This window comes from Ornithorhynchus anatinus, chromosome X2, assembly GCF_004115215.2.
Source record: "Ornithorhynchus anatinus isolate Pmale09 chromosome X2, mOrnAna1.pri.v4, whole genome shotgun sequence".
In the NCBI taxonomy this organism is placed as follows: Eukaryota; Metazoa; Chordata; class Mammalia; order Monotremata; family Ornithorhynchidae; genus Ornithorhynchus; species Ornithorhynchus anatinus.
This window is the reverse complement of record NC_041750.1, coordinates 26,168,642-26,196,484: the sequence shown is the minus strand read 5'-3', so window position 1 is coordinate 26,196,484 and position 27,843 is coordinate 26,168,642. Positions and strand designations below refer to the sequence as shown.

At 49.4% G+C, this 27,843-nt stretch overlaps 1 protein-coding gene across 1 annotated transcript in view; it reads left to right on the top strand.

The window, feature by feature from the left end:
- The window catches only part of MBOAT1 (membrane bound O-acyltransferase domain containing 1), a 40,378-nt gene extending 14,918 nt beyond the window's left edge, over positions 1-25,460 (top strand). The window contains exons 2-13 of the mRNA XM_029053554.2: positions 150-295; positions 4,367-4,444; positions 7,498-7,593; positions 11,048-11,103; positions 13,575-13,629; positions 14,301-14,484; positions 14,753-14,945; positions 15,963-16,066; positions 19,085-19,149; positions 20,092-20,224; positions 21,679-21,830; positions 24,637-25,460. Of these exons, the coding sequence (XP_028909387.1) occupies positions 150-295; positions 4,367-4,444; positions 7,498-7,593; positions 11,048-11,103; positions 13,575-13,629; positions 14,301-14,484; positions 14,753-14,945; positions 15,963-16,066; positions 19,085-19,149; positions 20,092-20,224; positions 21,679-21,830; positions 24,637-24,754 (1,380 nt within the window). The 3' untranslated portion in view covers positions 24,755-25,460. The remainder of the gene's footprint in view (positions 1-149; positions 296-4,366; positions 4,445-7,497; positions 7,594-11,047; positions 11,104-13,574; positions 13,630-14,300; positions 14,485-14,752; positions 14,946-15,962; positions 16,067-19,084; positions 19,150-20,091; positions 20,225-21,678; positions 21,831-24,636) is intronic.
- Positions 25,461-27,843: the final 2,383 nt, after the last annotated feature.

The window sequence follows — 27,843 nt, the reverse complement described above, 5'->3', positions numbered from 1 at the left end:
CCTTGATCTCTCTGTGTGTCCATCTCTCCTCCCCTGCAAATCAAACCTGAACATCCCTATCTGTTTCTCCCCGTTAAATCCATCTCCCAAGTGCAGTATCTAAGTACCGAGCGCCTTTTACTCCCCATTGTTTTTTTCTTTTCCGGTAGGTGAATTTTGTGGCCTGTCAGCTGTTTGCCCTGTTTGCCGCCTTCTGGTTTCGCACCTACCTGGGTCCCGGTAACGCCAGTTCTGGCGTCCGCCACGCCTTTGCCACCATTTTCGGGATTTATTTTCTTATCTTTTGCTTCGGATGGTGAGTACCGAGCCTTGTCGATGCCCCCGGTGACCGGGAGGCCGCCAGGAATTGGTGCCGGGCAAATGGCGGACGGTGGAAGTCGGGGACACGCTCATCGTAGTCGGGGAGGCCAGCGGTGCAAAGAAGAGTGCAGTATAGTGTCCCTCGCCTGCTTAGAGTGGAGCTCAGTGCAGTGGAGTTGAGGGGCTGGGCATCATCCCATCTCCGGAAGAGCAGAAGTTCTTCCTCAAAGCGTTCAGGAGGCAACCCCGTCTTCCCCAGCGCCTCTTCCCCCCCGCCGACTCCCTGGTGATTAGTTGAGGTTCCTGACCCTCTTTCCCAGACCTTTTAGAAAGTCTAGCTTAAGCTAGACAGGAGAACTGGCCTTTGCCTATTATATGCTATAGTCTGATAATGATAATAAAATAATAATGGTATTTAAGTGCTGACTATGTGCCAAGCACTTGTCTAAGCTCTGGGGTAGATACAAGGTGATCAGGTTGCCCCAAGTGGGGCTCACAGTCTTAATCCTCATTTTAATAATAATAATGCATTTGTTAAGCGCTTCCTGTGTGCCAAGCACTGTTCTAAGCGCTGGGGTAGATACAAGGGAATTAGATTGTCCCACGTGGGGCTCACAGTCTTAATCCCCATTTTACAGATGAGGTAACTGTGGCACAGAGAAGTGAAGTGACTTGCCCAAGGTCACACAGCAGACAACCACTAAGCCACGTTGCTTCCCATTTGCTGCTTCTCATTTGCCTCGAACAAAGACAGGGAGAAATTGCTTTCTTCTTTATAGAAGGAGTTTAGCAGGTGATGATAATTATGGTATTTGTTAAGCGCTTACTATGTGCAGAGCACTGTTCTAAGCGCTGGGGTAGATATAGGGTAATAATAATAACGTTGGTATTTGTTAAGCGCTTACTATGTGCAGAGCGCTGTTCTAAGCACTGGGGTAGATACAGGGTAGTCAGATTGTTCCATGTGGGGCTCACATTTTTTAATCCCCATTTTTACAGATGAGGTAACTGAGGCACAGAGAAGTTAAGTGAGTGACTTGCCCGAGGTCACCCAGCAGACAAGTGGCGGAGTCAGGATTAGAACCCTCGACCTCTGACTCCCAAGCCCGTGCTCTTTCCACTGAGCCTCGCTGGATTATTGTTTCCCTCTCTGGAAAAAGAGTGCTTTTTTCCTTTGGGTAACTAGTAGTGCGAGGAAAGTAAGCCCAGAGTCTGGAACTTTTGGGTGTAGGCTTCCTTCCAGACCACCTACACGGCCAATCAATCAGTAGTATTTACTGAGTGCTTACTCTGTGCTAAGCACCTGGCAGAGTACAGTAGAGGTAAGAGAGAAGATCCCTGTCCTCAAGGAATTTACAGTCTAGCTGGGGAGCCAGACACTAAACTAAATTACAGGCATTGGAATAATAATAATGGTATTTGTTAAGCACTTACTATGTTCATTCATTCATTCAGTAGTATTTATTGAGCGCTTATTATGTGCAGAGCACTGTACTAAGTGCTTGCAATGTACAATTCGGCAACAGGTAGAGACGATCCCTGCTCATTGACGGGCTGCCAGGCACCATTCTGAGCACTGGGGTAGATACAAGGTGATCATGTTGTCCCACGTGGAGCTCACGGTCATAATCCCCATTTTACAGATGAGGTAACTGAGGCATAGAGAAGTGAAGCGACTTGCCCACGGTCACACAGCTGACAGGTGGCGGAGCAACAAATGGAAGCAACCCAATATAAAGCCGTGCACATAAGGGCTGTAGGGGTGAGTAGTAAGTGCTTATAGGAGGAGGATTCAAGAGCATAATTAAGTGTGGGAAGACTAATCGGGTGGAGAAATGCGAATTAGTCACGGAAGGCTTCCTGGAGGAGATGTGATTTGAGAATCAGTGTGATTTGTCATTTGAAATTGCGATGTAGGAAGAGTCACAGCCCAGTGGAAACGGTACAGACATGAGCGTCAGAGGACCTGGGTTCTAATCCCGACTCCGCCACTTGCCTGCTGTGGGGCCTTGGGCAAGTCGCATCGCTTCTCTGCCTCAGTTTCCTCAACTGTAAAATGGGGATTCAATAGCTGTTGTCCCTCCTACTTAGACTGTGAGTGAGCCCCATATGGCACAGGGACTGTCTGATCTAATTGATTTGTGCCTACCCCAGTGCTTAGAACAGTGCTTGACACATAGTAAGCGCTTAACAGATTCCATTTTTTAAAAAACTAAACAAAGTAGAGCTTTGAAGATGGGGAGAGGAGCTGCTGCTGGATGTGAAGGGAGAAGGAGTTTCAGGCAGGAGGAAAGGTATGAGCAAGGGGTCAGGGGTGAGAGAGAAGAGAGCGAATCCAGTGAACGATTTGGCAGTAAAGAGAAGCAGTGTTCCTTAGTAAATAGATCATGAGCTTGGGAGTCAGAAGGACCTGAGTTCTAATCCTAACTCCGCCTCTTCTCTGCTGTGTGACTTTGGGCAAGTCGTTTAGTTTCCCTGTGCCTTAGTTCCCTCATCCATAAAATGGTAATAGTGAGCCCTATGTGGGACGTGAACTGTATCCAACCTGATTTGCTTGTATCTACCCCCGTGCTTAAAATAGTTCCCGGCACCCAATAAGTGCTTAACAAATACCAAAATTATTATTATTGTTATTATTAAAGGAGGTAAGGGCGAGGGCTGGGTTCTAGTGAAAGAGGAGTGAGGGTAAGTAAAAGGGAGAGAGCTGATCGAGCCCCTTCAAGTTAACGGTAAGGAGTTTATGCTTCATTCGGCAAGTCCTTGAGCTGTTTCAAGTTTGGTTTCTTTCTTTCGGAGCTCAATTGTTAAAATGTGTTTCCTCTTATCTCAAAGTTGGAATGGAATTTGAGAAGCAGCATAGCCTAGCGGAAAGAGCCCGGGATTCAGAGGATTTGGGTTCTAATCCCAGCTCTGCCACTTGTCTGCTGTGTAGCCTTGGGCAACTCACTTAACTTCTTTGTGCCTCAGTTGCCTCATCTGTTAAATGGGGATGAAGACTGTGAGCCCCTCGTGGACTGGGGCCAGACTGATTAGCTCGTGTCTACCCCAGCACTTAGTACAAATGCCTGGCTCATAGTAAGCACTATTTAAAAAAAACAAAAACAAAACCTTGAGACTATGCATTGTTTGGGTTTTTTACGTATTGGGGGAAAGAGGCGAGAAGTATTTAGTACAGTGAAGGAACACTTAATGCAGTGCTGTGCCCACAGTAAGTGCTCAATAAATACCATTGATTTGAGAAGTGAGGGGATGGAGTGGTGGGACATACTTTGCTCGTATCCACCCTGACGCTTAGTACAGTGCCTGGCACTTAATAAGCGCTTAACAAATACCGCAATTATTGTGGCTCAGTAGAAAGAGCCCGGGCTTCGGAGTCAGAGGTCATGGGTTCGACTCCCGCTCTGCCACTGGTCAGCTGTGTGACTGTGGGCAAGTCACTTAACTTCTCTGTGCCTCAGATACCTCATCTGTAAAATGGGGATTATCTCTGAGCCTCACGTGGGACAACCTGATTCCCCTGTATCTACCCCAGCGCTTAGAACAGTGCTCTGCACATAGTAAGCGCTTAACAAATACCAAATAGCAACATTATTATACTTTAGGGAAATGGGCTCGAGGTAGCAAACATTCCTCTTTTTCCCCCAGTTCACAGGGGGTCGATTGATCAACCGCGCTCTTGAGAGAGTTCATTTCAATGGAATTAGCAGGCACGTTCCCTGCCCATAACAAGCTTACAGTCTAGAGGGGGAGACAGACATTAACAGGAATAAATAAATAATTTATAATTTAAAGATATGTACATAAATGCTGTGGGGATGGGAGTGGGGTGAATAGCAAGCGTCCAAAGGTCACCAATCCAAGTGCATAGACACAAAAGGGAGAGCAACCGGGGGAAAGGAGGGCTTATTCGGGGAAGGCCTCTTGGAGGGATTCATTCCTTTAAATCGTATTTATTGAGCGCTCACTGTGTGCAAAGCACTGCACCAGACGCTTGGACGAGTACCCCAAACAGTATTTATCACAGATATGACCTCGTGCATGTTTTCTCTCTGGCTGGGCGGCTTAGGTATTCCATCCACATTTTCGTGCTGGTGGTGTTGTGCTATGGGATCATGGTGACCGTGAGCACTGCCAACATACACAGGTGAGACCGGAACCGGAAGGCCCCTGGCCGAATGATCTATTAGCGCTTGGGGATCTTTTCGTTTGGGGGTGGGAAGAGAAGGGGGAGCCACCGGTGGGGTGGGGGCAGACCTCCGTGATGTCGCGTGAATCGCCCCGTCCCACTGTTACCTCATCTGTAAAATGACGATTAAGACGGTGAGATCCGAGTGGGACAGGGTCCGTGGCCAACATAAGCTGGTATGTACCCCAGCGCTTAGAAGAGTGCTCGACGCATAATAAGCGTTGTTATTATCCCAAGGCCTGCCTTTCTGAGGCAGTTTGGCCTCTTAACGGATGGCTCTGGATTTGGTCAGGTTCTTAAAGTGCCGGGCATTTACCCACCAGCTCTTTCACCTGTAATTCCTCCAGCCCCACACCAAAACCCGTCAGTGGCCATCTTCCCCCACCCCCATGGGACGCTGAGACCAGGGACGGCATTTTACGGAGGAGGAGGAGGAGGAGGAGTGAGTCAGAACCCTAAGGGAACTTTCTGTCTCTGCCGGAACTGGAGCTCCGTGGTCACTGACCACCGAGTAATAACGTGGCTTCCCAAAATGTCTTCAGGCCAAAGAGAGGAGAGCCAGAATGAGATATTTTTTTTCCTTCTCCTGTGTTTCTCCACACAGTCGTTAGCTCTTTGGAAGGCGGGAGCTACTGTTTCAGGCGGATACACCAGGTCGTTTTACAAGTAAATAGAATTCAAGGACCCTTCCCGGGACTGTGCTCAAAAAACACTAGAGACATTTTTCCCCAACTTCTGAGCCAGGAAAATGGAAGAGATGGGTAGGAAGGAGAAGCAGCATGGTCTAGTGGAAAGAATAGGGGCCTGGGAGTAAGGAAACTGAGATCCTAATCCTGGCACCAACACACTTCGGCAAATCCTTTAACTTCTCTCTGCCCCAGTTCCCTCACCTTGAAAATGGGGATTAAATTCCTGTTCCCTTTAGACTGAGAGTCTCGTGGGGCTTAGGGACTGTGTCTGTTATGATTATCGTGTAATAATAATGATGATGGTATTCGTTAAACTCTATGTGCCAAGCACTGTTCTAAGTGCTGGGATAGATGCAAGATCATCAGGATGTCCCATATGGGGCTCACAGTCTTAATCCCCATTTTATAGAGGAGGTAGCTGAGGCACAGAGGAGTTAAATGACTTGATAAGTGGTGGAAGTGGGATTAGAACCCATGACCTCTGACTCTCAAGCCTGGGCTCTTTCCACTAAGCCAGGCTGCTTCTCATATTAACCACAGTGCTTAGCACAGGGCGTGGTATATAGTAAGAGGTGAAACAGCATGGCTTAGTGGGTAGAACACGGGCCTGGAATCAGAAGGACCTGGGTTCTAATGCCAGCTCCTTGTCTGCTGTGTGATTTTGGGTAGGCCACTTCACTTCTCTGTGCCTCAGTTACCTCATCTTCAAAATGTAAACTAAGACTGTGAGACCAGTGTGGGACATGTACCGCGTCCAACCCGGTTAGCCTGTATCTACCCCAGCGCTAAGTACAGTGTCTGGCACATAGTAGGAGCTTAACAAATGCCACAAAAAACAGTGAACACCACAGTTATGTTGATAATTAGAAGAGAAGAGAGCCCGTTGAATCGCTTCTCTTACCACAAGGGGTTGATAAGCAGCCTGGCCTAGTGGAAAGAGCACAGGCCCTGGGAGCTAGAGGACCTGGGTTCTAATCCTGGCTCTACCAAAAGCTTCCTTTGTGTCTTTGGGCAAGTCAGTTAACTTGGCTCTGTCTCAGTTTCTTCAACTGTAAAATGGGGATTAACTCCTACTCCCTCCTATTTAGATTGTGAGCCCCATGTGGGACAGGGACCGATAAACTGTAAGCCCATCAAAGGGCAGGGACTGTCTCTCTCTGTTACCGATTTGTATATTCTAAGCGCTTAGTACAGTGCTCTGCACATAATAAGCGCTCAATAAATACTATTGAATGAATGAACTCGTGTCTACCCTAGCGTTTAGAACAGTGCTTGACACAAAGCAGTTAAATACCATAAAACAAAACAAACGAGAGAACAGTTGCTACCCAGAAGAGCTTGTGGCGGTGGGCTGCTCTCCGCACTGGAGCTCTTCTTGCCAGCCCAGTGTGGAAGGTCAAGGTTTGGGAGCCAAAGGGTTGGAATGCCCCGTGTTAAACGAGCAGAGGTGAAGATGACAAGGTGCCAGGAAAGAATGGTGGTTTCGGACTCCAGACGTGTCAGACTCGTCTGGTCCCCCGAGAACATCGGCCTGGCTCTGGAAATGAATGAATTAATAATGGTATCAGTTAAGGGCTTACTACGTGTCAAACGCTGGGGTAGATACAAGCGAATCGGGTTAGACACAGTCCCTGTCCCACATGGGGTTTAGGGTTTTAATCGCCATTTTACAGATGAGAGAACTGAGGCCCAAGGTCACACCGCAGAGAAGTGGCCGAGCCGGTGTTAGAAGCCAGGTCCTCTGTCTCCTAGGCCCTGGATTCTATCCATTAGGCCAAGCTGTTTCTCTGAGGTGAACGCCCTGAAATTTTGTACCCCAAAGGAGAGATTTCCACTCGGGGAGCCTCACCCCGAAGTCCCAGTTGGTTCTGTGCTGTCCGGCCCAGTCCTTTAGTCTCTGGTGATTGGTGGTACATACCCGGGGTGGTGGAGTGCCCACCTAACTGCCCCATGGGCCAGGAGAGGCCTGGCCTTTGCCCACAGGGCCAGTGGGAGCCAGCCAGAAGCCAGGTTGGGTCAGAATTGCCTGGGTGTAGCCAACCCCCTGACCTTCTTTCGAGGAAGGGAAGACATCTCTGTGAGATGCCCAAAGTTGGGGCAAATCCAAGGCAATGGGAAGTCCAGAAGCCCATGGGGGCAACCACCCGCGCACAGCCGCGGCCCCCCTGACCTGGACTCGGACCCACTCCCCACATGGGACCGGTTTTGGCGCTCGGGGCAGGAAGAGGAGGTGAAAGAATGAGTGGTGGTTACTGGGGTTTCGAGGTAGTGGCGTCATGAGCCCCCATGGTGACCTGGATGGTCTGTGTGTTGTGTTTCCAGGTACTCCTTTGTGGTCGCCATGGGTTACCTCACCATGTGCCACATCAGCCGCATATACATCTTCCACTATGGGATTCTGACGACAGATTTCTCCGGGTGAGTGACCTTAATTGAGCAGGGGTATTGAGTTACTGGCTTTTGATTCTATTGAGCTTTCAGTTTCCTCATCTGTAAAATGGGGATTCAGTACTTATTTTCTCTTCTGTTTAGACTGTGAATGCTGTGTGGCACAGGGGCCGTGTCCAACTTGGCTATCTTGTATCCACCTCAGTGCCTCGTGCAGTGTTTGACTCATAGTAGACGCTATATATCATTCATTCATTCAATTCAATAGTTTTTATTGAGCGCTTACTATGTGCAGACCACTGTACTAAGCACTTGGAATGTACAAATCGGTCACAGATAGAGACAGTCCCTGACCTTTGACGGGCTTACGGTCTAATCGGGGTAGACGGACAGACAAAAACAATAGCAGTAAATAGAATCAAGGGGATGAACATCTCATTAAAACAATAGCAAATAAATAGAATCGAGGTGATGTACATCTCATTAACAAAATAATAGAATCAAGAATTCACAGAATATCATAGAATATCATAACATAGAATATCACACATTATTATTTACAATAGTTATTTAATTCTCATTTTACAGATGAGGAAATTTACGGCACAGTGAAGCAGACTGACCTACTCTAGGTCACACAGCAGGCGAGTAGCAGAGCCAAGATTAGGCCTTTCTCACATTGGCCCTGATATCAGCCCTTGGAACTTTTATTTATGCTGACACACAGTAAGCAGCGTGGTCTAGTGGAAAGACCCGAGATTTGGGAGTCAGAGGACCTGGGTTCTAATCCTGGCTATGCCACTTGTCAGCTAAGTGACCTTGGGCAAGTCCCATATAGAGCTCACAGTCTAATTAGGGGGAAGAACAGATATTGAATCCCCATTCACTGAGGCTCAGAGAAATGAACTGACTTTCCTAAGGTCAGACAGCATGTGAGTGTTGGAGGGGGGATTTGAACCCAGGTCCTCTGACTCCCAGGTCTATGCTCTTTTCACTTGGCTATGCTGCTTCCTCTGCCCAACTAATTACGTGGCATCTACCCCTGGGCTTGGCACATAGTAAATGCTTAACAAACACCATCATCATCATTATTGTTATTATGTTTGCAATTTGCATCCCCCACCAACCCGCTTGGATTGCAATTTCCTGGAGGACTAGTGTCAGATCTTCTCCTTGTGATGCAGGTTCCCGGACACTTTGTTTAATGCCCTGCACATAGTAAGCGTTCAGTCAGTCATATTTATTGAGGACTTATGGTGAGCAGAGTAATGTACTAAGCGCTTGGGAAGATACAAAACAACAAAAAACAGGCACATTCCCTGCCCACTACGAGCTTTCAGTCTAGAGGGGGAGAGAGAGATTATTGTGATGATGATGACGAAGGCACAGACCTACCAGAAGCTCTGATTTCAGACTCGAGGTCTGGCAGAGAGAGGGACTTCCAGCCGAAAGTCAAGGGCAGGACGTGCCCCTTGGAGATTCGGCGACTTTTCTGAGCAGCCCGAGGGATGAAAAGCCCCATTGTCTGTAGGATTTCTTAGCAGGTCTCAAATATCGCCCCCCTCCACGTCACCCCCCCTTCCCCAGTGAGGTTCCCCGTGGGTACATTTCCTGGCTGTGGAAAATTCCTTCAAAGCCCCCAACCCAGAACAAAAGGAGGATTCTAGATAGTACGTTGCCCTGCATGCTCTTAAGCGCTCAATAAACACCACCGATCGATTTGGTTGTAAGATCTTTTCGGTGATCTCGTCTCGTGACCGAAACACAAGGGTGCCGGATTTCGTTCAGCGGCAGCACTGGGGTGATGGCGAGTTGGATGACTTTGCACCCTTACGCATTTATCTTGCACTGAAACACACACACACATATACACACAGAGTTGCTCTCATCTCAAACCCACAGGAAAGGAAATGGGAAGTTAACCTCTGCTGGTATTTCTCCCCCTTTCCAAAGAATTAAAAAGATTGGTTTTAGTTCTGTTTTTCTAAAGCTCTCAAAGTGTTGTGTTTCCTGAACTCTTGGCTTAATCCCACGTTTTTTTCTTTTCTTGCCGCTAAGAGGAAAATGATGGTGAGTTGCTTGTTCTCTCTAATTCTCAGAAAGTTGCTGATTTCTTCCACGCTGGTAATAAATCTTTGGAAATATAGGATTGCCTTGTAGGATGGGATGGCGGTTCAGGTCGTAGATTAACTATCGGTATTAAGCTTGGCTTTAAAAAATACACTTTGGCCCAAGTCTGCCTAGGAGATCGCCCTCCGAAGAAGGGCACATAGAACAATGATTTTAACTGGGTCAGTGGCTTAATCCAGCTCAGGATTCTGTCTCCCACCATGGGAAGAGCATTCTCAAGAGGGGCCGGGCATGGAGATTGTACTGCTGGAAATCCTGCTTCCCAATTAAAGATGGGCAAGTCCCAGGTAGAGCTCACAGTCTAAGACGAAGAACAGATATTGAATCCCCATTTTACAGATGAGGAAACTGAGGCCCAGAAAAGTGAATCGACTTTCCATTTAGTATCCCAAGCTCTGTCCTCCAACTCCCCAGCATTACCTCTAGTCACCCCTCATGCCCTTCTAATAATTAATAATAATAATTGTGGTATTTGTGAAGCATTTACTACGTATCAGGCACTGTACGAGCCTTGGGGTGGATTCAAGCCAATTGGGTTGGATACGGTCCCTGTCCCACTTGAGGTTACAGTCCCATTCAAGAGCTTCTTCAATGTGCTGTTGGAGTCAGATGTCTGTGGATCAGTGTGTAAACCAGAGAAGCGACATGGCCTGGTAGGTAGAGCACGGGCCTGGAAGTCAGAAGGACCTGGGTTCTTGTCTCGGCTCTGCCATTTGTCTGCTGCGTGACCTTGGGCAAGACACTTCCCATCCCTGTGCCTTACCTCATCTGTAAAATGGAGACTGACTGTGAACCCCATGGGGGACGTGGACTATGTCCAACCTGATTAGCTTGTACCTACTCCAGCACTTCCTACGTGCCAGGAGGCACTGTTCTAAACACTTAACAGATCCCATAAAAAACCACCAAAAAAGCCTTCACTTCTCTGTCCCTCAGTTCCCTCATCTGTAAAATGGGGATTAAAACTGTGAGCCCCATCTGGGACGTGGACTGTGTCCAACCTACTTAGCTTTCATTTACCTCAGCTCTTAGTACAGTGCCTGGCACATAGTAAGCACCAATCCCCCACCCCCCCCAAAATGGATGCCCATCTAGAAGGGCTTAGGGAGGGGTGGGTGTTTCGAATAACCTCCTGAAGCCCCGCGGTGCTATTCTTCTCCACTCTCACTGGGTTCTCATTATGCCTGTTCGCTTGTGAAGGAGTCTGGCACGTGAAGCCAACATTTGATTCCTCCTTCCCGTGGCCCCCTTTCCTCACGGAGATGGAGAAGCGCTGTCTAAAATAACAGGGCCCAGTTCTCCTCCAGTAGGGCTGCCTGTGGATTCATGGTCTCTCTCTGCCTTGAACTCGTAGCCCGCTGATGATCGTGACTCAGAAGATCACCACGCTGGCATTCCAAGTTCATGACGGTGAGGAAATTCCCTTCCAGGTGGGCTTCTGCGACCTTTGAGGCCCCGACTCAGTGTCCTCGTGTTTCTGGAAGAGCCCCATCTTTTCCTAACTCTTTAACTTCGGCCTCTGCCCTGTCCAGTTAATTCCCCTCTGCCCACCTTACCTGATGTTGTGAGGCGGCGTAGAATGATGGAGAGAAATGGGTTTCCTCCATTGGCCTTGATGATATATTGATTTCCTCCTCCAGACTTCCCAGCACTAAATCCGTTAAAGGGGAACCTTCCCCATTATTCTTTCCATCCAGTCAGAGGGCTTCACTACTCAGCATTTACGGTAGCTTAACATCTTACTGTACTTTTCCAAGCGCTTAGTACAGTGCTCTGCATACAGTAAGCGCTCAATAAATACCACTGAATGAATGAACATCTTACACTTCACTGGAAACATTTCCCCATTTAAGCCTTGAAGCTAGTCATTTGCCACCCAGGGATTTGTAAGGGGGAGACGGGATATTAAAAAAAAAGTCGGAAGAAGAGCATTTTTGGTATAAAGCGTTGAAAATGAATCATTTTGTTCGACCACTTGCAGCCAAATGACAGCATTCGATACTGGTTTCTGCTGGTTGCATTTTGAAAAATATACTCCTTAGGGAGCGGAAAGGTGGCGGCTGGGTTTTATACCTGCCTGGTGATATCACTGGTAACCTATGCCTGTAGATTTAATCAGTCAATGGTATTTATAGTAAGTAGAACACTAGATTAAGCCCTCTGTCGTTGGTAGAAACATTCCCAGCCTACAAAGAGTTTACAGTCTAGAGGGAGCGAGCTGAAGTCTTCAGGCTTCTTGGATTAAGCTTGGGTGTGGGTTTGGTGTAACTTTCATGATCCAGGGTCTAAAGTACTGGAATTCTAGCCCTGCTTTATAGAATGCCGCTGGTAAGGACAGACCTAGAAAGGAAAACTATATCCTGGGAGACATTCATTCCAACCCGCTACACTCGATCTCTAAGACAAAAACTTTAAAGCAAGGAACAAAAAAAAAAAAAGACTGTTCAAAATCCACTTAAAAAATGACTTCTACTGTTATTTATTTTATTTGACTCCCACCTCACTAGATTAGTCTCCGACTGCTTGGAACGTTTAATCGAGCACCACCTAGTAACACGGAAATATTTTCCTCCTTTTTTCCTTCCTGTGGGAGGAAAAGGAGATTTTAAGAGATTTTTCCATCCTTTTTAGGATTTTTTTTGTGGTTTTTGTTAAGAACCTACTATGTGCCAGGTACTGTATTATGTGCTGGGGTAGATACCAGCTAATCAGGTCGGACACAGTCCCTCTCCCACATGGGGCTCACAATCTTAATCCCCATTTTACAGATGAGGTAATTGAGGCACAGAGAAGTGCAGCGATTTAAGTGATTTCTCTAACTTAATCAGGACTCTCTTAGCTGTTTGCACAGTGTTAGATGTGCAAGGTTGTAACAGCAAGATTGTAAACTCCTTGAGGGCGGGGATCATGACACTTATTCTCCCAAGGATTTAAGTAGAGTGCTGTATACATAAAATGCCATTGATCGAGTGATTACCAGTGATTGTTTGAGGTGAGAATCCTTGGTTCAACTACTGACTATCTGTGTCAGCCCTAATTACAGTGTTTAAGTCCTTACTACGTGTTGAGTGCTGTTTTAAGCCCTGGGATAAATACAAGTTAATCAGTCCCTGTCCTACATGGGGTCACAGGCCAAGTAGGAGGGAGGATAGATCATTCATTCATTCAATAGTATTTATTGAGCGCTTACCATATGCAGAGCACTGTACTAAGAGCTTGGAATGGACAAATCGGCAACAGATAGAGACAGTCCCTGCCCATTGACGGGCTTATATTGAATCCCCATTTTACCGTTGAGGGACCTGAGGTCCAGAGAAGTCGAGTGATTTGCCCAAGGTCTTATAGCAGGCAAGCGGCAGAGCCAGGAATAGAACCCAGCTCTTCTGACTCCCAGGCCCCGGCTCTTTCCACTAGGCCACGCTGCCTTCTGCGGATTTCGATACCCGCGCCGCTCAAATATGGGTTCTTGTCGTAGTTTATCTGCCAGCTGGGTGAGTTTCAGTGAATGAGAAGCAGCGTGGCTCAGTGGAAAGAGCCCAGGCTTGGGAGTCAGAGGTCATGGGTTCTAATCCCGGCTCCGCCGTTTGCCAGCTGTGTCCCTTTGGGCAAGTCACTTCACTTCTCTGTGCCTCAGTTACCTCATCTGTAAAATGGGGTGGGACAACCTGATCACCTTGTATCCCCCCAGCGCTTAAACAGCGCTTAGCACATAGTAAGCGCTTAACTAATACCACCATTATTATTATTATACCACTATTGTCAGGATTTGGGAAGCCACAGAGAGTTCAGCATCCCAAACCAGGCATCGACGACTTCCTTGCTGAAGTCCAGTTTCTCCCTTTGGTGTCACTCAGCTCACGTCAGTTCTTTTTCGATATCAGGATTGGGTCAGCGAGCAGAGGATCTCACATCTGAGCAGCAACAACTGGCTGTAAGGTAAGCATAGTCAGTGCCCTGCCTTGAGTAAACTCTCGATAAATCCCACTGTTGATAATCTTCATTCCACTCCTCTGACCGTGCAGCCGCTAGCCTGGCTTGTGCTCTCTGAGGAGAAGTACAATCTCTCCGCCCCTCAGTTTCCCCAACTCTAAGGATGATGATACCTTCCCAGGATGTTAAGGTTAAGTGGGAGAGATGTGCTTGGGAGGATGGGAAAGGGAAGGGGGGAGAGGGTTGCCCTGAGGCCTTTGGGAAAACGGAGAAGCAGCGGTGGCCTAGTGGCTAGAGCACAGGCCTGGGAGTCAGAAGGACTTGTTGCTAATCCTGGCTCGGCCCCTCCTCTGTTGTGTGATCTTGGGCAAATCACTTCAGCCAAGAACGCAGTACCGTATTTATGTGAGTACAAGACTCACCCTCCGGTGGGGGCAATAAGGATACAGGGTTGTCTCATCGAGGTCCCATTTCTGACCCAACAGTGAGCTCCAGAGGACGTCTAAGACCCTCCCCGGGATTGGGAACCTTAAGCTCTGATGACTGTTCACCCTTAATATTTTCGAAGGAAATTCTACCGGAAGAGATGATGTAATACTTCCATAAATACTGTAATCCCCTCTGCCAAGGGAGGTCAGTGAAAGTTGAGTTTTTGCCTCTCCCCCCGACTTTGGCAGGTCCCGGCCTTCCTTCCTCGAGTACTCGAGCTACCTCCTGAACTTCATGAGCGTCATAGCCGGGCCTTGCAGCAACTACAAGGATTACATCGCCTTCATTGAGGGGAGGCACGTGCTCATGAAGCTGATGGACGTGAACTGGAAGGCTAAGGGTTACGCCAGGCTCCCGGACCCGTCTCCGACGGTGAGTGTCGATACCCCACGATCGGGGATGACCTCTCACTCAATCATTCATTCAGTTGTATTTATTGAGCGCTTACCGCGTGCAGAGCATCACAGTGCCGCAGTAGGGCCACCTCTGAGTTCTCGAGCTTTCACGCCCTCCGACGTCGGGGAGAATCGAGCGTGGTTGCTATCTTGCTCTTCAATTCCGACTCCCTCCCTGGACTCTCCAGGGGTGTCTCGTTGGATCCCCATGAGGAATTCTGTTGGATTTTCTTTTCCTTTTTCAGGGAGCAGTGATGCACAAGCTGGCCGTCACCCTGGTATCTCTCCTTTTCTTCCTGACTCTGTCCAAAACTTTCTCCGTCTCCTGCCTCGTCGACGACTGGTTTGTCAATAAAGCATCCTTCCTGTCCAGACTCTGCTACCTCTACGTCGTCATGCAGGCCTCAAAACCAAAGTATTACTTTGCTTGGACTTTAGGTAAGTGACGCCGAGTGGATCCTTCGTGATCACCGATTAATGATTATAACGATGGCGTTTGTTAAAGGCTTACTACGGGCCGAGCACTGCACTAAAAGCTGGGGAGGATACACTATGAACAGGTCAGGCACGGTCCCTGACCCTCGTGGGGCTCACAGACTATAAGGGAGGGAGAATGGGTATCGAATCCCTGTTTTACAGATGAGGAAACTGAGGCACAGAGCAGTGAAGCGACCTGCACAGGGGAACACAGCAGGCAAATGGCGGAGCCAGGATTTGAATACGGGTTCCCTGACTTTCAGGCCCTTGCTCCGTCCACGAGGTCACACTGCTGAACCGTACAGGTCTGAGGGAGGTAGACGAAGGTATCGCTGATGGATCTACATTGGTAGCAAATTGAGAAGTGGGAGGATTCTGGGTCTACTCGTCTCACCACTGTGAGGTAGAAAATGCTGGGGTCGTAAAGCCAACCTAACGATAAATAACCAGACGATACTAGTGCTTGGCACATGGTAAGCACTTAACAAATACTATCATTATTTTTATAACTAGAAGGGGCCAGGCCTGCTATTACAATAGACCATCTTCCCGATTGTTATCAGAATTCACAAGTTCCACCCACCCCCGGACAAAAGTTTTGGATTTAGAAGAAAGCTTTCCATGGCCGGCCCCTCTTCTGGTTTGTGCTGGGGTGAAGTTACTCGATCGACATAGCCTAGGGAAGAAGAGTGCCGGACTGGGAATCAGGACATCTGAGCAAGTCACTTAGCCTCCCTGCATTTCGGTTATCTCTTCAGCAAATTGGGCTTAGCCTAGCTTCCCTCTAGCCTGGGAGCCCCTTGTGGGACAAGGACTGCTTGTGATCTGATGAGATTGGATCCATCCCAGTGCTTCAGCACAGTGCTTGGCACCTCGTAAGCACTTAAATGCCACAGTGAAGACAGAGCAGCGATAATTGGTGCCACAACGAGAGATCAGTCCACCCACATCTCGATTTGCCCTGTTTCCCCATTGCAGCTGACGCCATCCACAATGCCGCCGGTTACGGATTCAGCGGGGTGGATCAGGACGGAAATTTCCGCTGGGACCTCCTCTCCAACCTAAACATCTGGAAAATCGAAGTGAGCCTGTCTCCCCCGCCCCAACCGTCATCCCAGTTTCTGGTTCTGGTTCCCCACTCCGGGAGTGGCCTCTCCTCACTGTCACTCATGAGGAAGGAGGCCTAGACAAAATTCCCTCAGTTGGGAGCCTGGACGAAGCAGGGCAGTCGAGGGTCTTTTTTTAAAGACCTTTTCCAATCCCAGGATTTTTCTCTTAGTTTGAAGGGAGCTGCTTTTGGGTTGTGGGGGTGGGAATGGCTCAGGGAATTCTGGGAGTGGCCCAGGAAAATTCTGGGTGGAGCACCCATATAATAATAATGATAATGATGGTATTTGTTAAGCGCTTACTATGTGCCCTGCACTGCATTAGACGCTGGGGTGGATACAAGCATATTGGGTTGGACAGTCCCTGTCCCATATGGGGCTCACAGTCTCAATCCCCATTTTACAGGTGAGGAAACTGAGGCTCAGAGAAGTGAAGTGACTTGTCCACGGTCACACAGCAGACAAGAGGCAGAGCTGGGATTAGAACCCATGAACTTCTGACTTCCAGGCCCGGGCTCTAGCTACTACGCCATGCTGCTTCTCTATATCCCTCCAAAATCTGGAGTCATTTTCCCCCGCCTCCATCGCTGTTTTGTGAATCCCAAGATTCAGCCGCGTAAGACCAAGTGCTTAGACGTTCAAAAGTCCGACGGTCACAGTTCTCGGGGGAGAACTTGAAGGAGAGGAAGCGTCGGTGCCAGTGTACGTTCTCTTTTCAGAATGTACCTTCCTCCACTTCCTCCGTGGCAGATATTTGTCTTCGTCGGTCTGCGCCTTGCATCTCCTGAGCCTTTCTTTGTTTCCTTTTGTGCTGGTGAGAGAGCAGCTACCCTGGTTGCTAGCTCTCCTTTCCCAAAGCCTTTTTGAGATCAAGTTGCTTCCTTCTTCAAGTAATCTCTTATCTCCCCACCTTGAATTCCCCAACTTCCCTCTGTCTCTTCCACAGCCCCCGATAACACCGGCATGCATATCTTATAGACGGTGATCTGTTAGTCCTCCTATTCGTAATTTTTTTTTAAGCGTCTGTCCCCCGACCCCCACCATAGAAGCAGCAAGGCGTAGGGGATAGAGCACGAGTTTGGAAGTCAGAAGGTCATGGGTTCTAATCCCGGATCTCCAACTTGTCTGCTGTGTGGCCTTGGGGAAAGTAAGTCACTTCTCTTCTCTGGGCCTCAGTGACCTCATCTGTAAAATGGGGGCTGAGACCGTGAGCCCCACGTGGGACAGGGTCTGTGTCCAACCCGATTTGCTTGTATCCACTCCAGTGCTTAGTACAGTGCCTGACACATAGTAAGCACTTAAATGCCACAGTTATCATTTACTGTTAGATAGTAAGCTCCATGAGGATGACTCTTTTTTACGTCCTCTCCTGAGTGCTTAGTAAAGTGCTCTGTTCAAAGGTAGGCATTCAGTGAATTCTGTTGATGAGGATGCTAGATGGTAAACTACTCGAGGGCAGGGATAGTATCTACCAACTCTAATAATCTCTCCCGAGCGCTTTGTCCAATGCTCTGCACACGGTAATCTAAATAAAAGACATTGTTATTAGTAGTAAAAATAGCAGAAGGTGAAAAAAGAAAAGGGAGGGCTCTCTTGAAGCAACAACTTTGTACAGAACGAGATACGGGGAGGCCAAAAGGAGAAAATAGCCTGGCCAGTTGGTCACCGAGAAGCAGGATGGTCTAGCGGATAGAGCACAGTCTTGGGAGTCAGAGGATCTAGGTTTCAATCCTGGATCCGCCACTTGCGTGCTGTGTGCTCTTAGGAAAGTCACTTCATTTTTCTGTGGCTGTTTCTTCATCAGCAAAATAAGGATTCAACAACTGTTTTCCCCTGACTTAAACTAGTAGACACAGGGACTGTGTCTATCCTGGGGTTCATAGGGTGTTTGGCACAGAGTAAGTGCTTACCAAATACCACTATATTATTACTAGTAATAATATTCTTCTATAGTACTGTTAGCAGTAGCATCCCTCCCAAAGTGATGTGAGTCCCCGAGTGTTAGTATAAAGAGTCAAGTGCTCTATAAACGGTTGCTGGGATTGTCCACTTAAGCACTTCTTCTTTTTCCTGGGTCGTGACTCATGCAATTAAATTGTACTGTCATTGGCTACTGTCATCGGCTTAGCCTGCAATTGCAATAATAATGATGATATGGATTTAGTGTCCACTGGTTGCAGTGCACTGTAATAAATGCTTGGGAAAATACATTAGAAGAGAGACACGTTCCCTTCCCACAGGGAGCGTACATTCGAAAGGGGGAGACAGCCATAAAAATATCAACAGATTGGCAAGGCAGTTTTCTGCTCCATCAGTCCATGCTATTTAATTAGAACCCCGGTCCTTCTGCCTCCTAGGCCTGTGCTTTATCCACTAGGCCACACTGCTTCTCAGTGAGGGCTTTAATTTTGCTTACCGGATGCAGAGCACCGTCCTAAGGGATTGGGAGAGAACAGTACAACAGAGTTGGAAAACACCTTCCCTGCGTTAGAGCTTGCAGTCTAACAGTAATAATAATAATTGCTGTATTAAGTGCTAACTATGTGCCTGGCAGTATAGTGAGCGCTGGGGTAGATACAAGGTGCTTGGATTAGACACAGTCCGTGTTCCATTTAGGGTTTACAGTCTTCATCCCCATTTTACAGGAAAGGGAACTAAGGCTCAGGGAAGTGAGGTAACTTACCCAAGGTCCCCCAGCCGACAAGGGCAGAGCAGGGATTAGAAACCAGATCCTCCTGACTCCCAGGCCTGGGCTTTATCCATTAGGCCACACCATTTCTTGCTTAAAGAGTTTATGGTGTGCAGAATACTGTACTGAGCACTGGGGAAGAACACACAGGTAGGAATTAAAGATGGTTCCTGTCCCACCTAGGACTTCTAATCTTAAAGATTGTGCACACTGTCTGCCGTGCCTCGGATATGGACTTTGGGGAGGGCTAGCTTCAGATAGGTGCGATCTGAAACCGATGATAGGTCTAACTCTTTTCTTCCTAGACGGCCACAAGTTTCAAAATGTACATAGAAAACTGGAACATTCAGACAGCTGCTTGGCTAAAGCGGTAAGGCCAGTGAAGTCGCTCCGGGGAACTCTTGGAATGGGGAAGTACTGATGCGGACTGCCAAGGGAAGAGGAAGAAGCTTCCTGCAGCCCCACTGATAGATCAGTGGGATTGGCTGAGCGCTTACAGTGTGTAGAGCTTGTACTAAGCGCTTTGGAGAGTTTGATAGAGTTGCTAGACACAATTCCTGCCCTCAAGGAATTGCAGTCTACTGTGTGCAGAGCACTGTATTAAATGTTCGTGAGAACATAATAATAATAACGATGGTATTTAAGCTCTTGCTCTGGGCCAAGCTCTGTTCTAAACACTGTGGTAGATACAAGATCATCAGGTTGTCCCACATGAGGCTCACAGTCTTCATCACCATTTTACAAATGAGATAACTGAGGCACAGAGAAGTTGAATGATTTGCCCAAAGCCATGCAATCAGTGGTATTTATTAAGCGCTTCCTATGTGCAGATCACCGATGGAAGCTCTCGGGAGAGAATGATATAAGAGTTGGTAGACGTTAACTGCCCGTAACGGGCTGACGGTCTAGAGGATGGCAGGGAGGGAGGGTCTCGGGTGGGTCCTGAGGCGCTCACCCCAAGAGAAAGAGCGGTGGTCCCTCCCGCCACACCAGGAGGTGATGGCCAAGCAGACGTCCTTTCGACCCCGCTACGTCTCTCCCCTCTGGCGGCCGAGAAGGCCGCAAGAGGGTCGGGCCAGCTGCTGTGTGACCTTGGTCATTTCACTTCGTTGGGCTTCACTTATGTCATCTGTAACATGGGGATTGAGACTGTGAGCCCCATGTGAGACAAGGACTGTGTCCTGGCACAAAATAGCGCTTAACAAATACCACGGTTATTATTATTCTGGTTTTTCCGGTGCTAGATTGGCGCTCTTCATCTGCTCTTCCCACCCCCACTCTCCCGGCTGCCCCCCTCTCTCTCTCTCTGCAGGGTTTGCTATGAGCGGGCTCCCTGGTACCCCACGGCCCTGACATTTATCCTGTCGGCCCTCTGGCACGGTGTCTATCCTGGCTACTATTTCACCTTCATCACAGGGCTCCTCGTCACGGCGGCGGCCAGAGCGGTAAGGGCACCTTCCACCGGCCCCTTCAAAGCCTCATTGAAGGCGCATCTCCTCCAAGAGGCCTTCCCTGACTAAGCCCTCCTTCCCTCTTCCTCCTCTCCCTTCCGGGTTGCCTCGACTTGCTCCCTTTGTTCATCCTCACAGCACTTATGTACCTGTCTATAATTGTATTTATTTCTATTAATGTCTGTCTCCCCCTCTAGACTGTAAGCTCGCCGTGGGCAGGGAACTTTAGATTGTACTCGCTCTTAGTACAGAACTCTGCACACAGTCAGCACTCAATAAATATGATTGACTGACTTGGATCTGGAGGCTGTCCTCAGGGTAAATTCCCTGCTCTCGCTGTCTCTGGGGAGGGGGCGGGGATCTTTCACAGGGATTCTCCCTCCCGTTGTTGTGGCTTTGGAGGTAGCCGTGGTCTGAGGTCTGACCCTTCCCTCCTCCTGGACATCCCGAGGGTGGTCATGGCTTCTGGGATCTCATTGGAGACGGGCCTTCGGCGTGGCGGGCGGCCATTTGGGGTCTTTGTCGACGCTCCTGTCCTTGTCGTGAGCAGCTGGTGTTCGGCCAACCTTCCTGAGGAACGTGTACGGATGGCATTCGTTCATTCAATCATATGTATTGAGCGCTTACTATGTGCAGAGGACCGTACTAAGCGCTTGGAATGGACAATTTGGCAACAGATAGAGACGATCCCTGCCCAACAACGGGCTTACAGTCTAAACGAAAAGTAATAATGGCATTTGTTAAGTGCTTACTATGTGATAAGGACTGTTCTAAGCACTGGGGTGGATACAAGCTAATCGGGAGATCAGGACAAGGTAATCAGGTTGTCCACATGGGGCTCACAGTCTTAATCCCCATTTTATAGACGAGGTAACTGAAGCACAGCGAACTTGCCCAAAGTCACACAGCTGACAAATGGCGGAGCCAGGATTAGAACCCATGACCTCTGACTCTCAAGCCCGGGCTCTTTCCACTGAGCCACGCTGCTTCTCATGTGGGCATCCAGCCCCGGAGGAGACCACGGAGAGATGGGGGCTCTCTGGGCCAAGGGACGGGGGATGAACCGACCCCTGCCTCCCGCCTCCGGTCCCGACCTCCCCATCCTGCTTTCCGGATCTCCAGGCCTGCCCGTCTTACGTCGGCTCCTCTTTGGGCTCTGACACGACTGGCCAAAAGGCCACCTCGGTCCCCTCACTGCCCCTCTCCAGAAATACTCAGCGTGCCGCTACTCTTCTTACCTCCCTTCGTCCGCACAGCATCCCCGGCAGGGAAGGAGGGAGGGAGGGCAAGGAGCTGTTCCCCCTCCATTTTACAGGTGGGAACACTGAGGTTCAAAGCGGTTGCTGTCTGTGGCCCCGGGAGTTTGGAGGCACAGGGAGGCTTTGTTCGCAGGGACTAAGCGGAAACTTAATTGTGTTTATTCTTTTTCCCCCTTCGTTGGCTCGCAGGTAAGGAGCAATGTGAGACCGTACTTCCTCTCGAACAAGGCTCTCAAGACCACCTATGACCTCATCACCTGGATGATGACCCAGTTGGCCATCTGCTATACCGTCGTCCCTTTTGTCCTTCTGGCCGTGGAACCTACCATTAGCGTCTACAAGTGAGTTTCTGCCTTTCAAAAACCCCCCGGGCCCTTTGGGGTGAGGAGTGGGGTGGGCCGCAGGTGGAAATGTTGCTGACATTTGGGAGGTGCCTCGGTGGAACCTGGAGGAGGTGGACGTTTCTGGACTTGACTACGGGAATCCAACCCCATTAGAGACGGAGGGAGATGTATTGTCCATCTATTGGCTGCCCCCGGATGATCGATCGATCAATAGTATTTATTGAGCACTTACTGCATGCTAGAGCACTGTACTAAGCGCTTGGAGGAGAGTACACTACGAAAGAACCAGCAGGTATGTTCCCTGCTATAAGGAGATGAAGATGATAGTGGTATTGATGGAGCTAGTAGGTTTCAAACACTGTGCTAAGCACTGGGGTAGATGCAAAGGACTCTGTGTCTCAAAGAGGGAGGGGATTTATTGGCTGAGCCTAATACAGTGGGTAGGCGTGATCACTGCCCTCAGAGTTGACCGTCCAATGGAGAGCAGGTGGATCATACCCATTTCACAGATGAGGAAGCTGAGGCTCAGACTGGCGAAGCAACTTGCCAAAGGTCTCACAGCAGCCTGGGGCAGAACCCAGGTCTCCTGACTCCCTCTCTTTCCACTGGACTCGGCAGTTTCCTTCCCAGAACACTGGGCATCCCCCAACGTCTAGATCGCGTTCGTGTTTTTCGAGGATGCTTTGCGCCGCTAACGAGGAATATTGGTTTAGCAACACAAATATCCAACCCCCATTCACTCCTGTTCATGAATGAACGGCTTTCTTCGTTTGGACTAGAGGTGAGTCCACAAACTCTCTCTTTCAAATGAGAGGAGCCCTGAGCCAGCCAGAGAGAAAGCTGAAGCGACCAAACTAAAAATGTTTTCCCAAAGTGTTTGCTTCCCCCCCCCCCCCCTTGTCTGGCTGCCAAAAAGTGAGGAAAGTCAAAAACTCTGCCTCTTCAAATAAATGGAGGTTCCCAGGCAATTCTTGCATGAAGAACTCCTTTTACAGAAGGTAGTTGCCAAGTCGGAAGTTTGGTTTTCCTGACCAAGGACGCATTTTTCTTTCATTCATTCAATAGTATTTATTGAGCGCTTACTATGTGCAGAGCACTGTACTAAGCGCTTGGGATGAACAAGTCGGCAACAGATAGAGACAGTCCCTGCCGTTTGACGGGCTTACAGTCTAATCGGGGGAGACGGACAGACAAGAACAATGGCACTAAACAGCGTCAAGGGGAAGAACATCTCGTAAAAACAATTCTTCATGGCAAAGGACGGCGAAGTCCTTCCGGTCACAACGGTCGCCATGGCACCTCAGTCGAAGACTCTTCAGTCATCGGCCCGGTGCAGCGTGGCTCAGTGGAAAGAGCACGGGCTGAGGAGTCAGAGGTCACGGGTTCAAATCCCGGCTCCGCCGCTTGTCAGCTCTGTGACTTTGGGCAAGTCACTTCACTTCTCTGGGCCTCAGTTCCCTCAACTGTAAAATGGGGATTAAGACTGAGAGCCCCACGTTGGACAACCTGATCACTTTGTATCCTCCCCAGCGCTTAGAACAGTGCTCGGCACATAATAAGCGCTTAACAAATGCCATCATTATTATTATTTCCTGTTTCTGAAGATTAAAATTATCCCCGGTGTAGCTGAAGACCCCGTGAGCAGAGGCTGCCCCACCCACAGAAACCCATTCTCCCTCAGCCTTGTCGGTGGGAGGCGTGTGCGGGCGGAGCGGGGAGTGGGAGATGGGCATGGCCGGGGGGGAAACGGGCGTCGGCCGGGCAATTGGGCAACTCCTAGGGTTGGGCGTGTCTGCGTGCGGGCAGCCCTGTTTTGGAGCCAAGTTTGGAAACATTCCCTGTGCTCTAGAAATCTCCAATGGCCGACGGGCTGGGCCATTTCCCAGCCCCGGGGCAGCTCCTCTAAGCAGCCCTCTCTTAGACCGTGACCCAGCGGGGGTCCCCGTGAAGGCAACCCGGCCGGCCCGAGGGTGGACGCCGGGAGCAGAGTGGCCTAGGGGAAAGAGGAAAGGCCTGGGAGTCAGAGGACCTGGGTTCTAATCCCCGCTCTGCCACTCGTCTGCTGTGGGACCTTGGGCAAGCCGCTTCATTTCTCTGTGGCTCCATTAAAAATGGGAATTAAGACACTCGTGGGAAGGGGGACTGTGTCCAACCCAATTTGCTTTGTTTCCAACTCAGCGCTTAGTGTAGTGCCTGGCACATAGTAAGCGCTTTACAAATACCACAGTTATTATTTGCATTCTTATTCTCTGTGCCTCAGTAAAAGGGAGATTAAGACTGTGAGCCTCATGTGGAGCAGGGATGATCATTCGACCCGATGATCTTGTCTCCACCTCGGTGCTTAGAACGACGCTTAGCATAGCTGTGCACTGAACAGATACCTTTAAAATGGGGATATCTGTTTTCTCTCCCTCATCGGTTGTGACCGTGGTAGGGGATGGGGGCCTCAGTGGAAAAGAGCCTGGGTTTCAGAGTCAGAGGTCATGAGTTCGACTCCCGGCTCTGCCACTTGTCAGCTGTGTGACTGTGGGCGAGTCACTTAACTTCTCTGTGCCTCAATTACCTCATCTGTAAAATGGGGATTAACTGTGAGCCTCACCTGGGACGACCCGATTACCCTGTATCTCTCCCAGCGCTTAGAACGGTGCTCGGCACATAGTAAGCGCTTAACAAATACCAACATTATTATTATTATGAACTTTGACCTACCCCAAAGCTCAGCACAGGGCTTGGCCCTTAGTAAGCACTGAATCCACACCACCAGAGGTTTTTTTAACATCCCTTTTGCTTTTTATTCCCCTAGGTCAATGTACTTTCACGTACACATCATCAGCCTCTTGGTATTGCTTGTGTTGCCTCTCAAACCCCCAGCTTCCTCTAAGAGACAGCTCCTAAACTCCAACAACAGAAAGCAGATGTGATCTCTCCAGAGGGAGCCTGCAGGCATCTGGCCAAGGAAGAGTCATTTGATTGTATTTATTGAGCGCTTACTGTGTGCAGAGCACTGAACCAAGCGCTTCGGAGACTACGACAATAAACGGACGTGTTGCCTGCCCACGACGAGCTTACAGTCTAGAGGAAGATGGCAAGCAAGGGGAAATGGAGTCTGTTTTGCCAAGTTGAAGTGTTCGGAAGCCTTCGATAAGCATTTGTGGCCTCCTCCGCTACCCAACGGCGACGGAGACAGAAAGCCTGTGGAACAAGGCTGACCAGCAGGAGATCGGAAGCTAGTTCTTTTGTTTCTTGCTGTGTCGTGGAGTGTGGGTTTTTTGTTGTTTTTTTTTTTTTAATCAAACGTTTTTATACACGGACATCAGCATGGGTTGTTGACGGTTAGATTTGCGTAACGTGCGGGCAAGCGTCGGAGAGGATTTTGCAAGGGCTACTTTGGGAGACGCTCTGCTGGGGGCGGGGAAGGGGAACGTTCGGAGGCCTTGTGTCACATCCTTGCGTCGGACGGTAGAATCTGGAAGTGACGAGCACTGACCGGCTGCTTCCACCCAAACCCCAGCAGGGGAGAGGAAGGCGGCGGGGAATTCCAGGACGGCGGCCTTGATGATGATAATAATGGTACTTTTTAAGCGCTTACTAAGCACAGTTCTGAGCGCTGGAGTAGATGCAAGTTAATCAGGTTGGACGCACACACTCTCTTAACCCCCGTTTTACAGATGAGGTAACTGAGGTCCTGAGAAGCGAGGTGACTTGCCCAAGGTCACACGGTAGACGCGTGGCCGATCCGGGATTAGAACCCAGCTCCTTCTGACTCCCAGGCCCGTGCTGTATCCACCAAGCCAAGCTGCCCGCTGCTTGATGTTGGAAGTGAGAATTCCCCTCGGACGGGGGCCATCTGAACCCCCGCCGGCGGGCGGTCGGCACCGGGTGGACCAGACGGGCGAAGGGTGAGGCCTGCAGGGAGACGATCATCTTGGGCTGACTGAGCTGAGCCAGGGCCACCTCATTCCAGGGCGGAGAAATGTCACATTGATTTCTCTCCCACCCCCCCCTTAGCTGGTCCCTCTGTAGAAATTAGGAAACCTCATTCTTGCAACACACCTCCTCCCCTGGTAGATCTGAAGCCGGTGGCCCTGACTGTGTCATGCTAATGACGTTGACCGCTGAGGAGAAGACTTGACCTGTATCAGTAAACCAAATGGGCACCTCGGTAGCAGTGACGTGTGGTATTCAAGTTCCTATTATGTGCCAGGAACTGTTGTAAACTCTCAGGTAGATGGTTGGACACAGTCCCTGTCCCACAGAGGCCTCAGAGTCTTAATCCCCATTTTACAGATGAGGTAACGGAGGCACAGAGAAGTGAAATGACTTGCCCAAAGGCACACGGCAGACAGGTGGTAGAACTGAGGTTAGAACCCACATCCTCTGACTCCCAGGCTGGGGCTCTCTCCTGTGGCCTTCCTTAGTAGTAATTGTATTTATTAAATCCTCAACTTGGTGCATTACACCGTATTAAACTTTTAAGAAGTACAAAGCAAAGGAATGACCTGTTCCCTGCCTACAAGAAGCTCACACTCTCGGCAGAGGAGACAGACCTAAGGATATGTACAGATAGAATACGTGAGGGCAGCAGAGTTCTTGAGTGTAGAGAGTTGTGGAGGACCTTTTCAAGAAAGATACCAAGGGAATCGATCTTTATTTGTAGCTTTCTCAGTTCTGTTTTTTCCGGGGTTCAGCAAAAGACCTCGCCTGGGCAGAAGTCCTCTTTTCGTCCTTGAATTTCGCCTCGTCCAGTGATTGATTCAGGAATCTCAATGCTTGAAACGTGTTTTTGCAGTATATGAGGTCTGGGAGCCGATTGCGAGCGTGTGGTTTGTGTTGGGGCATGGGAACAAGGACTTCCTTGCTCATTTTCCCCAGTTCCTCCCCACCCCCCCAAGCGATGGTATCTGTGACCTAGAGGAATTTCCTATCGGAGTTGGGGCTTTTTGGGGTAGTTAAGGGGCGCTGAAGGGAAAAGGTCCATTGAGGTTTTCAGAGAATAAAAAGCCCCTAAATTACCAGGCGACTGTGTTTGTGTGTGAGTGCTTGGGGTGGTGGTGAGGGGGTTAGGAAGAAGGTGAAGTTCAAATCCAATCAGTGGAGAAAGCATTTCTTCCCCGATTTTACTAGGACAAAATGATAATAAAAATGTTGGTATTTGTTAAGCACTTACTATGTGTCAAGCACTGTTCTAAGCACTGGGGTGGATACAAACTAATCAGGTTGGACACAGTGTTCCGCGTGAGGCTCACGGTCTTAATCTCCATTTTATAGAGGTCACTGAGGCCCAGAGAAGTGAAATGACATGCCCAAGGTCACACAGCAGACAAGTAGCAGAACCGAGATTAGAACCCGAGTTCTTCCGACACCCGGGCCCGTGTTTCGACCACTAGGCCTCACCGTTGATTCCCAGAGTCGGCCTGTGGAAGGGCTGACTTTATGGTATTCGTTATGCGTTTACTACGCTCCGGGCACCGTACTAAGCGCCGGAGGTTCGGCCGGTTGGAAGTTTGGGCTGCAGAGCTGAATCGCAAAGGTTCTGCTCTCCGGGGTGGGGGAAACCCGGCACGGAGAGGTCCGAATTAAACCAAATCTCTCCATCGGATAGCGGCACTGCTGACCGCAGCGGTCTTCGGGGGGTCAGGCTGCCCAGGGGAATTTTGTGGACAGAACGACACTTTCTTCCTGTTGCGTTGCCGGGCACACGGCGTCGCTGGATCCAACAGCGCCCTTTGTCTGCCCTCCGACAATAGGGGATTCTTTAGGGGTAAACAGATTGAGCATTAAAGCGGCCGCTGACTCAGCAGCTGCCGTCCACAATCCACCCATTCATTCCTCCCCATTTTGGCTCCACTGTTTGGTGTCTGCTAGGCGACGGAGGTCGGGGGCCTGGCGTTCTCACTCCCAGGGTGCCCGCTGTCGCCGCCTTTTTGTGTGGACAAGCCTTCCCTGTCCCAGCCTGGTCTGTGGGGGGTTCTGGTGGGCCCGCGGTGGCCAGGATCCCGGCCTCCTCTTG